The 14327-nt window shown below is 41.9% G+C and overlaps 2 protein-coding genes across 3 annotated transcripts in view; one reads left to right on the top strand and one right to left on the bottom strand.

The window, feature by feature from the left end:
- Positions 1 to 1616, bottom strand: part of SH3YL1 (SH3 and SYLF domain containing 1) — a 116782-nt gene extending 115166 nt beyond the window's left edge. For both annotated transcript variants that reach the window (XM_030198930.1, XM_030198931.1), the window contains exon 1: positions 1515 to 1616. In XM_030198930.1, coding sequence (XP_030054790.1) covers position 1515 — 1 coding nt within the window. In that variant the 5' untranslated portion in view covers positions 1516 to 1616. The remainder of the gene's footprint in view (positions 1 to 1514) is intronic.
- Positions 1617 to 1844: 228 nt separating this feature from the next.
- Positions 1845 to 14327, top strand: part of LOC115464799 (low molecular weight phosphotyrosine protein phosphatase-like) — a 63976-nt gene continuing 51493 nt past the window's right edge. The window contains exons 1-2 of the mRNA XM_030195160.1: positions 1845 to 1930; positions 13624 to 13697. Coding sequence (XP_030051020.1) covers positions 1861 to 1930; positions 13624 to 13697 — 144 coding nt within the window. The 5' untranslated portion in view covers positions 1845 to 1860. The remainder of the gene's footprint in view (positions 1931 to 13623; positions 13698 to 14327) is intronic.

Raw genomic sequence — 14327 nt, 5'->3', positions numbered from 1 at the left:
AATTTTGTATATGACTAAAAAATTATGGTGTTTTCCTGATGCAGGTAGGGAGACCCAGCAAAGACAAATCTTTTCTGGCCCTTTGCCTGCGAGTTCAACAAAATGTACAGTTCAACAAAACAGTACAGTTGAAACAACTTCTGGATATTAAGTATCCTTGGCTGGTGAGTGAACCTCCTGTTTATTATATTGCCCCCCCCCCCCCCCCCAAAAAAAAATGCCTCTAGTCATCATGTATAGGTCTTTTCTAGTTTGTGGTAATTATATTTTTCCTTTTTGAATATCTCTGTATTTCTCTGTTGGATTCCAGAAATTGGGGACTGCAAGAGGATATACTTGTGACTATTATATTTTGTGCCTGTTTCATTAATCCTTACTAAACTATTAAAACTGCTAAAACACCAGTCTACCAAGATGAACGCTCATAAAAAGAGAAACTGTTTTTAAAACTCTCCAAATAAATGTCTCCCACCCTTAGTCATTAAATAGCTAATTTATAACAGCAATGTTAAGAGCCAAATGCCCCATTATCCCCTCCAAAACTAGCCCTTAGAGTCATTTGTTTTGTTGATGTACTGTATAGAAGTTCATGAAAGCCTTACTTTAATAATTTGATTCAGAAATCTGAGACAAACAAGTATTTTTGCTGAATCATCATTTTGCCATTTTTTAGTGGCTAATTAACTAGTCTTCTGAATGATTTCATAAATGACTTCCCATTTGTTTTTGAAAGAAGACACTATCTAAAAACAGCATCCCCATCCTAACATGTGCAAACACTAAAAAAAAAAAAAGTCACGTAAAGCACCTATAAACTACTACTCACAAAACCATACATATTTTCAAAGCACTTAGCCTTCCAAAGTTCCATAGAAACCTATGGAACTTTGGAAGGCTAAGTGTTTTGAAAATATGCTATGTGATAACAATTCAACTTTTATATACTACTCTTCTTCAAAGCAGAAGATCATAGTTTCATAAGGTTACTTTTTAAAAATATATATATTTTGAGTACCTATAAGGTTACTTTTATCCCCAAGTCGTTTATTCCTCAAACCCGTGGCATACCTATAATTATCAAAGAGAAGTTACACCTGCATTCTTCCCTAAAACCAGAATTGGCGATCGCCTTTACGGTACTATGTAACTTAGCCACACTGAGCCTGCAAATAGGTGGGGAAATGTGGGATACAAATGTAACAAATAAATAAATAAAACTCCGCAGAACCGAGGCAAAGCCCTGATTCTTCTTGCTTTCACGCGTACCTGGGGTCAAGCAACAGGGTGGTTTCACGAATAATTTGTTGCATTTCCAAGGGCTAAACCTTAATAATTTTAAACCAAACAGCAGTGATTACATAGGCATGGCAAGAATTATTCAAACCTCAAATAAAGTAAATAATCCCATAAACATTTCTGCAACTACAAGATTACTACCGCGGGGCAGGTAACAGCTGGTTCAACAGACACCACAGTCAACGCCCCCCCTGCCAGGAGATTAGATAGATACTCACTGCTAGCTGAACCCCGGCTACCTGCACAATGACTCTCTCACTCAAACAGGAGAAATATAGAGATTCGAAGCCACAAAGCTGAAACTTCCGCACCTAAGTAACCCCACCCTGCTACACCTGAGCAAACCACCCCATACCGGCACACACCTATAACCTCCTCCCTCTCTCTGTCAGAAAGACCCCACTTTTTTGCACCCAAACTCGTTTTACAGACAAGCTGTATAAACCACTATGGACCTCACACGTAAAACCACACCATTTCGATTGCTCCCCCCATGTGGTAACTGTCTGTGTGTCTTTAATTTCCCTCAGGCAATATCCAAGGGCAGCTAAAGCCGCACAAGTGATGCGTTTCCGGGTAAAAGTGTTAAGACCCCGTCGCAGGCACCGCGGCTGGGAAGTGCACCCGGAAACAGGTAGCTATGGCAGCCGTGGGATCTAAGTCCGTCTTGTTTGTCTGTCTAGGTAAGAACAAGAGTGCTTTTGCAAGGATAGTAGGGACCGCCAGACGACTGTAGTTGCTTTGAGATGGAAGGGTCCGCGTGTTTGAGTCTGAGGTAGAAAGTAGTCGTATAGGTCTCGCGTGGGCTTGCAAGAGCCGTGAACTTCGCCGAAGAGTAGCGATTCAGAGAAAGGAGAGTGTGAAAGTGGTGGAGTCGCCCCTCTCCTCCTTTTAAGCAATGGGACAATGCTGTGATTAAGGAGGTTAGATAAAACGCATTTTTATCCAACCTCCTTGGTTGTGACCAGGGCGGAAAGTGACGCTGCATGTGTGCCTCTGTAAGGAAACGGTTCGTAGATTGCTGATTGGTGGACAATAACATTTCCTTCTAGGGTGTTCGGCTTTATTTGTAGGATTGTTGGTTGTGGGCGTAAGAGTGGCTCGTGTCTTAAATGGATATGTTATGGAAATTGTTATGAGAAGAGCGTTTAGTCAGTTTCTGTTAGCTCACAGTTTGGGTAATGTGTAATTTTAGTAAGCTGTGATACCGTTAGACTATCCAAGATAATGTGAGGGGCACAGAGCAACAAAAAATGGCCAATGGGGATACAATTTCATACCGGGGCCTGGTGTTTAATGTGTTGGGGTCTAGGATAGAAGTTTGGGAAAGAGTCACAAAGCCCACAAGCAGGCTGGCTCTCCATCTTCTGTACACTTGGCTCAGCCAAGTGTCTATGTTTTTACCTTTTCCTCCTAGTAGTGTTACATAACTTACAGCTAAGGATGGGGAGGGAGGGATTTTATGGTGGGGGTGCCTGGGGCAGGAAATGTCTTTATGAAATTAAGTAATGGGTCCAAGAAAACAAGGCAGACGATTTGCAAACTTCAAGATGGAAAACAACAGAGCAGCTCAGTGGAAAGTCAACATGAATTTTATTAATGAGATCATAAAAGAGCCCAACACAGGCTGTGTTTCGCCCAATAGGGCTGCATTGGGGGCTATTCAAAGATCCTTATTGTCAATACTTGAATATGTATCAATTAGTTGTCATAAATATATAGGGGATCACGAGTCTATCCTTTCAAATGCTAGATTTTAAAAAACAGCCGATATCCCCACATGCAGGTGCCGATATCAATCAATGCCCCTGACGCAGCCCTATTGGGCGAAACACAGCCTGTGCCTGGCTGTTTTATGATCTCATTAATAAAATTCATGTTTACTTTCCACTGATCTGCTCTGAAATTAAGCAATGCCATTATATGCATAATATTAGTACCTTTTTTAAAAATAGCCTGTTAAATTCCAAACTGTTATTTCTGCTCTAAGGCAGATGTAAGTTAGTGTGTGTGTATCTTATAAAACAGGGGCATATGTGTGTATCTTATAAAATAAGGGCATAAGTGTTGTGCATTTTCTGCTGCCAGGAAAGCTTGGAGCTATGTTTTCATGAAAATAGATGCTGTATTTTCTGAATGCTTACTTAGATATTTGTATACCATTAGGTAACTGCATAAGTGCCTGCTTGAGGATACAGTTTTACACATGTGCCTGCTTGAGGATACAGTTTTACACGTGCAAGGCACTTTTAAACTGCCCTAAAGATGTGCTTCACATCTACTGTTTTTGTTGGCAATTTTGGGAGGAAAGAACAGAGCACACACTTTCAGAAACCATCTGAATGTCTTAAGTGTAGTTTGGTTGTGCCCCTCCTCCCATCTTGTGGGTGTTAACTTTGACTTCTGCAGTAATATGTTCACAATAGAAAAAGACAGTCAAGTGTAGCTTTCTGCAATGGCCCCTCACTTTGGGTGGATGGAAGGCACAAAGGGTAAAGAAGTCAAATTGGCAGTGAGGCAGTGTTGGAACCAGATGATTCTTTAATTGTCAATATCCAAAAAACTCAAAGAGAATGGCACAGCTGTGTTTTGGCACAAGAATATATCTGCATCAGGGGTCAAGAGACAATCTTTATCAACCGATGACAGCTGAAGGAATCAATAACTGGTTCTCATTTCTAAAGCTCTTCAATAAAGTTTTAAGTATAACTCAGTATGCCACTCTAATAGAACACCTTGCTCAAAGAGTGGCATACCGAGTTATTTTTAAAACCACTTTATTGAAGAGCTTTAGAAATGAGAACTAGTTTATTCATTCCTTCAGCTGTTATCTGTTGATAAAGATTGTCTCTTGACCCCTGGTGCAGATGTATTCTTGTGCCAAAACATAGCTGTGTCGGGCTCTTTGAATACTTTGGATAGTGACAATTAAAGAATCATCTGGTTCCTACATTTGATTGACTCCACTTTTTCATCTTTGGTTCATTCCTTCCATGCAAGTTCTTTACTTTAGTTTTGTGGAGTATATTACTGCACCATGTAGAAAGCAAAATGTATGTAAACTTTGTGCACATAGAACTTAGGCTGTAATTGGGAGGAGCCTACCAGATGCATGCACACAAAGGTTTTGAGATAAGTGCGGCTTCTTCTGCATATGTCTGAAAAAAAGCATCGGCATACATCTGTGCCTGTTCTGTGCATATTAAAATTGCATAAATTCTATGTGTTAAGAAATTTTTGCAAGGCTAACTTCTAAATGCAGAAGAACAGATACTGACACTTTTTTTTGTTTGTTTTTGTGTGGACATATGCACATTGTAGGCAGTTCTTTCTGATTGCAGAAGATGACAAAACTGGCAACTAAATCTTAAAACCTGACATTAAACTCTCTGCTAAATCTTCTATGATGCCCCAGACCTGATGAAAACATTTCCTATGTTGTGCGTGCATCAAAAGCCTCTTTCTCCAGAGCATTGAGAAGAATTCTTAATGTCCTTTATTACCATAAATTTAAATTGTATAGCCACCCCCCCCCCTCCCGCCTCTAAAGGGAAGCTATACAACTTCAGAAGAGACTGAAAGAAAGCCCTTCTGGCAAAGGAATCACACTCCAGAGTTTGTTTTCTCTTTTTATAATAATAATTCTAAAATTTAGAGTAAATAAATGGTTACAATAAAAATTTGTATTCCAGTATTGTAGAAAATTGAATTCTTATTTATATCAGTCTAAATTTTAGTATAAGGAAAATAAAATCTGTGTGGTCTGTATATTTCCCTGGAAGCTTAACAAATCTGTCTGCCACAAGATATGCTAGTCAGATTACTGAAGCTTAATTTTGTCCAATCACTTAATGCCTTATATTATCTCTTTTATCTGGTATTCTCAGTGCTTTTTTTGTAGAAAAAAAGGTGCTGGTACTCATTATGGGTGGGGTCACCACATATGGCTCCACCCCTACGATAGCCACACCCACATTAACCACACCCCCTATACCAGCCATGGCGCATATAAACAGACATCATTGAAAATATTATAGTACTATAGGAGAAAAAAATAACGTGATTTTTTTTTCATGATAAATAATCTCTGTAAGCTCTTACAGCTCCAGTATACCCAGTGCAAAATAAGACAGCCAATGTAAATTCTCAAATTGGACATATTACAAACACTAAAATGAAAATAAAATGATTTTTTTCTACCTTTGTCTGGTGACTGTTTTTCTTTCCATATTGGTCCCAGTCTGTGATTCTGCTTTCCTTTGTTTTCGCTTAACTCTTCTGTGCCATTTGTCATTTTTGTCTCCTTTTTCTTTGCTTTCTTCAATATTTTTCAGGCTCTCTCTCTGTCCAGATTTAATTCATTCTTACTATCCATTCTTTAATTTCCTTCATCTACCTGTGGCTTTTCATCTTTTCCTCACCCTTGTTCTCCCCATGCCCCTTCCCCTTATTCTCCAGTCTTTCTCTATTCCCCTTTTCCATCCAGCAGCTCTGCTTTCTCTCCCCATCCTTCCAGTGTCTCCCCTATTTCTTTCTGCATTCTTCCATCCAGCGTCTTCCCTCTTTCTCTCCCCATCCTTCCGTTTTCCCTCTCTCTCTCCCCATCCTTCCATCTGTTTTTCCCCCTCTCTCTCCCCATCCTTCCATCTGTTTTTCCCCCTCTCTCTCCCCATCCTTCCATCTGTTTTTCCCCCTCTCTCTCCCCATCCTTCCATCTGTTTTTCCCCCTCTCTCTCCCCATCCTTCCATCTGTTTTTCCCCTCTCTCTCCCCATCCTTCCATCTGTTTTTCCCCTCTCTCTCCCCATCCTTCCATCTGTTTTCCCCTTCTCTCTCCCCAATCCTTCCCTCTGTTGGTTTCCCTCTCTCTCCCCAATCCTTCCCTCTGTTGGTTTCCCTCTCTCTCCCCAATCCTTCCCTCTGTTGGTTTCCCTCTCTCTCCCCAATCCTTCCCTCTGTTGGTTTCCCTCTCTCTCCCCAATCCTTCCCTCTGTTGGTTTCCCTCTCTCTCCCCAATCCTTCCCTCTGTTGGTTTCCCTCTTTCTCTCCCCAATCCTTCCCTCTGTTGGTTTCCCTCTTTCTCTCCCCAATCCTCCCCCCCCCCCCCCCCCGCGACACTCCGGGCGAGTCCTGCACTTAGTTTTTTTTTTTTAAGACTCAGAACGTGCGAACGATGCAGCCGGCAGCGATTGAAAGAGGCTGTCTGGGCAGGCATCTGCGTCGGAGCTTCCCTCACCCTCTGCGAGTCCCGCCTTCGTTGTTACAACTTCCTGTTTCGCGGGACTCGCAGAGGGTGAGGGAAACTCCGACGCAGACGCCAGCCCAGACAGCCTCTTTCAATCGCTGCCGGCTGCATCGTTCGCGCGTTCTGAGTCTTAAAAAAAAAAAAAAAAGTAAGTGCAGGACTCGCCCGGAGTGTCGCGGGGGGGGGGGGGGGGGCAAAAAAAGGTGCCGGTACGCTGTACCGTTGCGTACCGGCACAAAAAAAGCACTGGGTATTCTTCAACTCTGACCTCCAAGGTCACCTTCACATAATTCTGCTTCTTTGGTATTTTTCTCAGTTATCCATAATTTGCCCTTTGCAACCCCCCTCCCTCAAATACTTATCACTTATAGTTGTCCTTCACTGAGAGCGTCTCTGTATTAATTCAGAGTCTGTTTGAAACAAACAGAGGGTTTAAAGTTTATGGCCCATTATTTTAGACGAAGCAAACCTGTCTGTTAACTTGTCCCTGTAAAGGTCAAAAAAACACAAGCTAGCTAATTGCGCTACTAGATCATGAATAAGTTATATATACAAAGCTGGCTGATCTGCAAAACCACACGGCTCTATACTAAACAAAATGCACTGTGTAGCCATGTCTTCCGTGTGAGTTAACACCCACATTCGATCCCTCTCTACACTGCTATGCTGTTAACATGCATGTAAACCCATAGGAACTGCACAAGCTTTCTGCCTAACTGTGTGGTTACTGCAGGCAAAATACGCATGTGTGATTTTGTCCTCCAACCTAACCATGATCACACAGGAATGTTTTTTTCTTAGGATAAAATTGCATATGGTGTGGGAACATGCATGTTTAGCTGTAGTTGAGATTCAGCACAAGAAAGTGTAGAGTCATGCATCTATAATACCAAAACCTGAGGTAATGGTATGTGATAGGAGAGAATTTCTTTATGCTAATGATCTTGAGAGGCATAACAAGCTGAAAAAAGGAGCCTTCCGTGAGACCTCACAATACACTTCTGGAAGCTATAGCTCCAAAAGGGTATAGTGGTCCAGAGAAAGATGAATAAAATGGTTCTTTTTCCACCAAATTACATGAGTTGAGAGCTATGGACTTAGATTCATCCTAGAGGAGAGGAGGGGTGGGATATGTTTTGTTTGAGATGCACATTGAGTTAACTTAGCTGCTTCAATTTGTATTTATCAAGGTAAGATACATTATATTTAGTTTTATAACATTTGTGTAAATAAATATTGTGTAAGCAAGGGGTTAGAGTTTAGAATATCAAATACAAGACGTTGAGCCTATTAAAACGGGCAAGAAAGTGGTCGGAGCCCCGCCGGGTCCAGCCGAGCCCCCGCCCAGGAAAAACGGCCTGGGGGATGGTGGCAGAGGAAAGTGCCCGGGTCACAGCAGCAGCGGCGGCGGCAGCAGCAGCAGCTCATCGGACCGTTGGTGTGCACCTCTGAGCTGCTGTTGGACGATCCCCGCCCGGTGGGCGCCAGTCAGTGGTCACCCGTAGGCGTAGCTCTGTTCCTGGAACTTCCTGCCTCCTCGTCGGAAGAGATTTGTGTCGGTCACTCTTCATTTATATAGTAGGATTTAACCCCGGATTCTATCTAGAATGCCCTAAATTGGACTCTGTTCCAATATGTGTGCCCAACTAAAGCCAATCTGTGCTGGTAATTGGGTGCTAATTGGCACTAATCAACATCAATTTGGATTTAGGCGCACATCTTGCTATGCTCACACATCCCATAGCGTGCACCCCAAAAAGGGGCATGGCCATGGGAGGTCCATGGGCGGGTCAACGGAGTTCCTAAAATATGCGGGCACTGGTATGCTCTGGCACCCAGAATTACATCTAGTTTTAGCAGGTGTAACTCCTGACGCCTAAACTTGGGCACTGAAGTTGGCACTCAATACTGTTCTATAATAGGTGCCCATTATAGAACAGCATTAAGTGCCAATTTTTTTTTCAGTGCCATTTACTGAATCTAGCTCCAATTTCTTTTACAAAGGCGGTGGTAAATGCTTGGGATTCCCTTTCAGAATGACTAATGTGATCACGGTAATATTTATTTCAAACTTTGGATGAACTTGTTCTAAAAGGAGGTAAACCAGAGCTTGACAAATCCCAGGTGCTAGGTTGCCTTGGGGACTAAAAATAGGACCTAGCACCTAGGTTTGCAGCCTGAACAACGTATGTGCATCTCCATCAGGGCTGTGGAAAGCAGGCGGCATCAGCACCATCTCTTTCTACTCTCCCTTCCCCCACATCAGCAACTCCTACACATGCACACATGAATTCTCCCCTCCACTCCTGTCTAGCATTTATCACAAAAGTAAGTAAAGGAGAGCAGCATTGCATTAGTCCACAGCCTTCTCTTCTGCTGCCCAATGGAAATTTTGAACCATATGGTTCATATTTCACATCCAGCACCAAAATGGCAGAGGAGGAGGAGGATGAGACCCAATGTGCAGCCACTCTCCTTTCCTTCACTTATGATCCTCACTGGGCCAGGGGAGGGAGAGAGCTGGGTGTCTGTGTGCTGCAGGAGGGAAGTGAGGAAGCAAGAGCTTAGGTGTCTCCATGCCACAAAGGCCTACCTTAAAACCTGGGGTATAGTGACCTTTTCAGGGGCCAGAATGGAATCTACCTATTCCTGCAAACTAATACCAGTGAACCAAGATAGCTGCTGAGAATGCTGCAGGAGGTCCCTGCAGCCATTTTGAGATTGACACTCAACATATGCAGGAGATTAAGATCTGAAACCACTCCATTTTACTAAGTATTGAAAAATGTAAGGATAATGCTTTGAGAAATTCTTTTTGAATAGTATGCAGATAAACATTATAAACGGAAGGTTTTTTTTAGCCAACGACTGAATGAGTTTGAGCATGGAGTAGTGCTATTGTGAGTTACAAGGCTTTTCCTTCCATTTCTCGACAGCCTATGGGGCTCATTTTCAAATCACTTGGCTGTCTCAAAATGACGACAAAAAACCAAATCAAACATCCATCTCCCCAAAACATCCAAATTACAATTTTTGGAACAGCAGAATTGGACACACTACACTGCAGTTTGTCCAAAGAGGAAGGGAGCATGTTGTGGGTATGTTTTGTGCAGTATAGGAATGGCCCAAAATTATGATGTCCAACAGCGATAATTGAACAGGAAGAAACATCCAGTGTGCCTGAATGTAACTCACCTTGAGCTACTACTGAAAAAGGTGTGAGCAAAATCTAAATAAATAATTTAATTTTTTTAAATAAATAAAAAGAAGGATGTCTTTATATTCACCTGTTTCAGTCATGGTTGGGGTACAAAATGTGCTCTGATTAAGCACTGGAAGGATTAAGGCATGACCCCTCATCAATCCCCAATGGTTGCTGCCCTCCCCACTCTCCCTGAAAATGAAAGCGGAAAGGAATATCAGGCTCTATGACAGCATCAGGTATTATGACATTCTGAACAAAACAAAAAGCGGATCTGAGGAGTTGCCTAGTGGTCAGTGCAATTCAATTCCCACTTCATCTCTTTTTTTCCTTTAAATTGTGAGCCCTCCAGAAACAGACATATACCTAATGTACCTGGGCTTTTGACTGCAGAGTAGCCCAGGGTTCACTTCGTGGGATTTAGTGTTCATCCACTCTGTGAAGAGCCTGCCCCACTGTAAATGATATAATATATTCATTGGAGAAAGCTCAAAATACAGGGTATATCATAATTTTCTCACTTTTGATTCCCAACTAAAAGTCATTTCTATTAAAGTGTTTAGGGCATTATAGATATTCAGGAGAATACATACCACTTTTACACCTGTAATAGTCCAAATAATTGTGCATGTTTTGATGTTAACATATTTGAACTATGTTAATATGGTATATGCCAATTGCAGCAAGTATTTACTGTAGAGGCTACAACCATTACAGAACACAGCATAAGAATAGCTATACTGGGTCAGACTAATAGTACATCTAGTCCACTGTACTGCTTCCAACAGTGGCCAATCCAGGTCACAAGTACCTGGCAGAAACCCAATTAGTAGCAACATTTCATGCTACCAATCCCGGGACAAGCAGTGGCTTCCCCCATGTCCCATCTCAATAAAAGACTATGGACTTTCCTTCAGGAACTTGTCCAAACCTTTTTAAAACCCAGATACACTAACCGCTGTTAACACATCCTCCGGCAGCGAGTTCCAGAGCTTAACTATTCTTTGAGTGAGAAAATATTTCCTCCTATTTGTTTTAAAAGTATTTCCATGTAATTTCATCGAGTGTCCCCTGTGCTTTGTAGTTTCTGAAAGAGTGAACAAAAATCGATTTACTTCTATCCGTTCTACACCAAGATTTTATAGACCTCAATTATATCTCCCCTCAGCCTTTTCCAAGCTGAAGAGCCCTAACCTCTTTAGTCTTTCCCCATATGGGAGGAGTTCCATTCTCTATCATTTTGATTGCTCTTCTTTTAACTTTTTCTTATTCCTCTATATCTTTTTTGAGATATGGTGACCAGATTTGAATGCAATACTCAGTGAGGTCGCACCATGGAGAGCTACAGAGACAATATAATATTCTTGGTCTTATTTTGCATCCCTTTGCTAAACTTTGTGTATTGTCTACAGTATCCTCATTTGTCAGGTGTCAAGGATTGACAGTACATTGCCCTTATTAAATAACTTACATTGGTGGCCCATAGGCTAGGGAGATATTTAAAATCTATACAACTGTATTTTTGATTCTGCATGGACAAGCTCTGGAATATATGTTGAGCTTAGTCAATTGTAGCAAAAGATTGTGAAGCTTCTTCTAAACACTTTTCAATGCTTCAGAACCATAGCACTATAAAGGTTAGATATAAAATTATTTTCTACATATTTTACATTCTGGTCTGTGAGAAATTGGAATGTTTTACTTCTAAGATGCACAACCAATTACAAATAGTTTCAAAAATATTTAAAAGCTTTCTTCCATATCATCATGCTGATCAATCCATAGACTGGTGGGTTGTGTCCATCTACCAGCAGGTGGAGATAGAGAGCAATCCTTTTGCCTCCCTATATGTGGTCATGTGCTGCTGGAAACTCCCCAGTATGTTCTCTATCTCAGCAGGTGGTGGTCATACACAGCAGCAGCTCTGGCTAGGCCTCCAAGCCTAATTTTTAGGTTTTGTTGAGTGCCTGGGGTTGAGGGCTCTTCTTGAGCAAGTGCAAACCTGGTGGTGCCAGGTCCCTCCTTTTCTCCCCCCTCCCGCTGGCTCCGTTTAAAAAAAAAAAAAATTTGGACGTCCTTAAGGGCGTTTATTTCGACGTTTATTTAAACGTTTATTGCAGCTACTCACTGGGACACCAGGTCGTTACAGCTCGGAGCGGAAAGCAGGTAATTTTTACCTTTTTGTAGCGGGCAGGGGGTTCCCCGATTGATCTCCACGTGGCTGATGGCGTCAGAGGGCGAGGGCACAAAGAATCGCTCCCCGGACCGCGTGTGCGTGTCTAGCGGGGGTGCGGGGGTTTTAAAGTCTGATTCGCCCTTGTTGGGTGTCAGTTTGGAGGCCGGTCAGTGTCCCGGTTCTTCCTCGGGTGCGGCGGTTTTTCCTGCCATAAACGCCCATCCCCCGCTGCTCGCCTCCGCCATCTTGGCCGGCCACGCTGCTCGGACGGCTTCTTCTTGGACCGCCCTTGAGGTGGGAGACGTTAATGCCATGGCCGCCCTTCATTTGGGCGACGGCAGAAAAGCGGCTAAAGTTAAGCGCCGTTCTTCCCGCGCGGCTCCTTCACGAACCGAGAATGGGAGTAATATGATTGAGGACACGCTGAAGGAGCCCTCAGCAGCCGTACCCGCAACCCGCTGACGCTCACGCCATATGATGGTTTACATTTTTGAAACTCTTATTAGGAAGGTCTCCAATGGTTTGGAGTGATTCCTGTATCAGGCTTTGATTCAACATGTTCCTAATCGATACAGCACCATATTGGATATAAGGTTATCGACTACATGTTGGACATTTAAAAGGACAGTCAATAAGTAACCTAGCTCCTCATTCTGGAATATGAAATAGAGGAGGAATGGGATTAAGGTCTCTTTAAGAAATGTATAAATCTATGGAAATTTAACAACAGCTGGTACAAGGAGCATGCATGTGTGTGAGTGATTGGAATCAGGTTGTAGGGCTCTTTTGGAATACTGGGGGCACTGTGGGGTTGTATGTATTGTAGTGTTTATATTCATATATTAAAGAAATTGAAGATCCATATAATGCAGTATTGATTGAACAACAGTGTTATAATCACAGACAAAACCCCCTTCTTTCCAAATGTGTGCTTCTGTAAGCACGTAGTCCGCTGCTAACAGTGTTTAAATATTTTTTCTTTTTTTTCACTGTTTTTCACACGATTCTAATTCTTAACATAATTATGCTGGAAATGGCTGGCTTAAAACGGTCATTTATCTTGATGCTCTGACAGGTGCCTGTTTTGCAGTGTCTTTGTCAAGGGATCTTCGGTAGTTGCAGATCTAATCAACTGGACTCCATCCTCTTTTGTGCTTACCCTAGTTAATTTGACCAACTAAGATCTAAAGATTTGGGTTACAGAAGGTTCACCCTTACTCCTTCAACTGTAAAACAATAAAAAAGGTACTAAATCAGTTGTAAATCTTTTAGGAAGGGGGAAGTCATTTCTGCTCTTAAATCTGAACCAGCCTGAAAGAAATACAGTTTACTATTACAATTGAAAATATTTGTATGATACAAACTTAATTGATTTTCATGTTCAAGATAATTGAACCATATTATATTGTTTTATTCACAATCTGGTAAAGATAATGGCCCAAATAACTTACTAAAGGGGTCATTTACTAACTGCTCACCCTAACTGTTAACTTGGGGGACCATTTCCTAAAATGGAATTAAAGCATCTGATTTGTATATGGTTGGCTTTACAGTTCTCTCATTAAAAGAAAGTGTATGAGTGTTCTTACCAGGATAAGGTCTGCTAGCAGCTTGGTGAAAGTACGTTAACAAGCAAGAGTTCTTTTTGCAGTGGAAGATAGAATATTTGGTTACACGTATCTGAACACAATGTCTTTCTCTTTAGGCAACATTTGTCGATCTCCAATAGCAGAAGCTGTTTTTAGGAAACTAGTCCAAGATGCAAGTGTAGAAAATCAAGTAAGTTTTTCTGTGTTTTGAATGCTGTATTGCATGCCCCATCTCGAATTCCTTCTCTGTTCTTGGCAGTTAAGAGATCTAACTGATGATGAGCACGTTTCACTCATACTTGATGGGACAATTTTTAAAGGCTTTTTTTTTTTTTCCAACCAGCGTATAAAGACATATACACGTGAAAGGCCTCAAAAAATTACCTTATGTACAAGTATATACTATGACAAGTAGGTGTGTACTTGCATGTGAATTGGCTGTAGTCGTATTAGAACATAAGAGTAGCCATACTGGGTCAGATCAGTGGTCCATTTAGCCCAGTATTCTGTTTTCCAAACAGTGGCCAAGCCAGGTCACATGTACCTGGCAGAAACAGAAATCATGGCAACACTCCATACTACAAATCCCAGGGAGGTGTTTTGGGGGGGGGGGGGGGGGGGGGGGGAGGATTGGCGGAGTTGCAAAGTACATTCAGAGGTTATAATATATTCATCTATGAACATACTTGAATCATATACATTTATAATGGCTTCTGCACCTAACTTGACTGCTCCTCACTTGACTGCTCCTCAGACCACATACTAAATCCCCAGCCTTCAGGCCTTGTGCACACTTGTCATCAGGGTTTAATATCTATGG

This window comes from Microcaecilia unicolor, chromosome 3, assembly GCF_901765095.1.
Source record: "Microcaecilia unicolor chromosome 3, aMicUni1.1, whole genome shotgun sequence".
In the NCBI taxonomy this organism is placed as follows: Eukaryota; Metazoa; Chordata; class Amphibia; order Gymnophiona; family Siphonopidae; genus Microcaecilia; species Microcaecilia unicolor.
The sequence above is the reverse complement of the archived record's forward strand: the minus strand, read 5'-3'. Positions and strand labels throughout refer to the sequence as shown.